At 59.5% G+C, this 850-nt stretch overlaps 1 protein-coding gene across 1 annotated transcript in view; it reads left to right on the forward strand.

Annotated features, from left to right (window-relative positions):
- TEAD3 (TEA domain family member 3) overlaps positions 1-850 on the forward strand; it is a gene marked incomplete at its 5' end in the record, with an annotated part of 8,778 nt that overhangs the window by 5,381 nt on the left and 2,547 nt on the right. The window contains 3 exon segments of the mRNA XM_010019224.1: positions 27-70; positions 177-238; positions 562-695. Coding sequence (XP_010017526.1) covers positions 27-70; positions 177-238; positions 562-695 — 240 coding nt within the window.

The raw sequence follows: 850 nt of genomic DNA on the forward strand, positions 1-850 counted from the left end.
GACTGTTCCCTATGCTGTTCTCCCAGTTTTGGAGTGGGCCTATCCCAGGACAGCCTGGACCCTCTCAGGAGTAAGTACAAGACCCCTCCACTGCCCAGAGCTGGGCAAGAACCCCTTTGGTGAGGCACTGGGGTAACCCAGGCTTCGTTAACCTAATGATGTTCTTTGCTTTCCAGCATTAAACCATTTGCACAACCAGCTTACCCCATCCAGCCACCCATGCCTCCATCACTAGCCAGTAAGTGCTGTCCTCGCCTTCCTTGCAGGGACTGTACCCTGCTTGGTCCTATTTGTCCCCTGACCCGTGCCACCCTCCCACCACCTCCTGCACGTTCTAGGGGAAAAGCCTGGGTTTAAATCCAGCAAAAAGCCCCACGATGAGCAGGACCCTGCTGCTCCCACCTGTGTCCCCCCTCCCTTCCAAGTCCCTTTCCCTTTTCATCCCATGTTTTGGCCATCCCATGGGAAAGCCCCTGTGCTGGGAGATCTGGGCGGGTGGGGGATGCGATAGGACAGCAGTGCAGGGGGAGCTCACCCCATGGTGTCCATGTCCTCGCCCAGGTTACGAGCCCTTGGCTCCGCTCCCACCAGCTGCCTCAGCCGTGCCGGTCTGGCAGGACCGTACCATCGCCTCCGCCAAGCTCCGGCTCCTCGAGTACTCCGCCTTCATGGAGGTGCCACGGGACGCCGAAACGGTAACAGTCCCCTGCGTGTCCCCAGCACCTGGGTGGGATGGTGCCTGTTGCCACACTTGGTTTGGGTTGGAAGGGACCTCAAAGTGCCTCCAGTTCCAACCCCTGCCACGGGCAGGGACACCTTCAACTAGAGCAGGTTGCTCCAAGACCCTGTG

The sequence above is a fragment of the Nestor notabilis genome, unplaced genomic scaffold, assembly GCF_000696875.1.
Source record: "Nestor notabilis isolate BGI_N333 unplaced genomic scaffold, ASM69687v1 scaffold25707, whole genome shotgun sequence".
Taxonomy (NCBI): Eukaryota; Metazoa; Chordata; class Aves; order Psittaciformes; family Psittacidae; genus Nestor; species Nestor notabilis.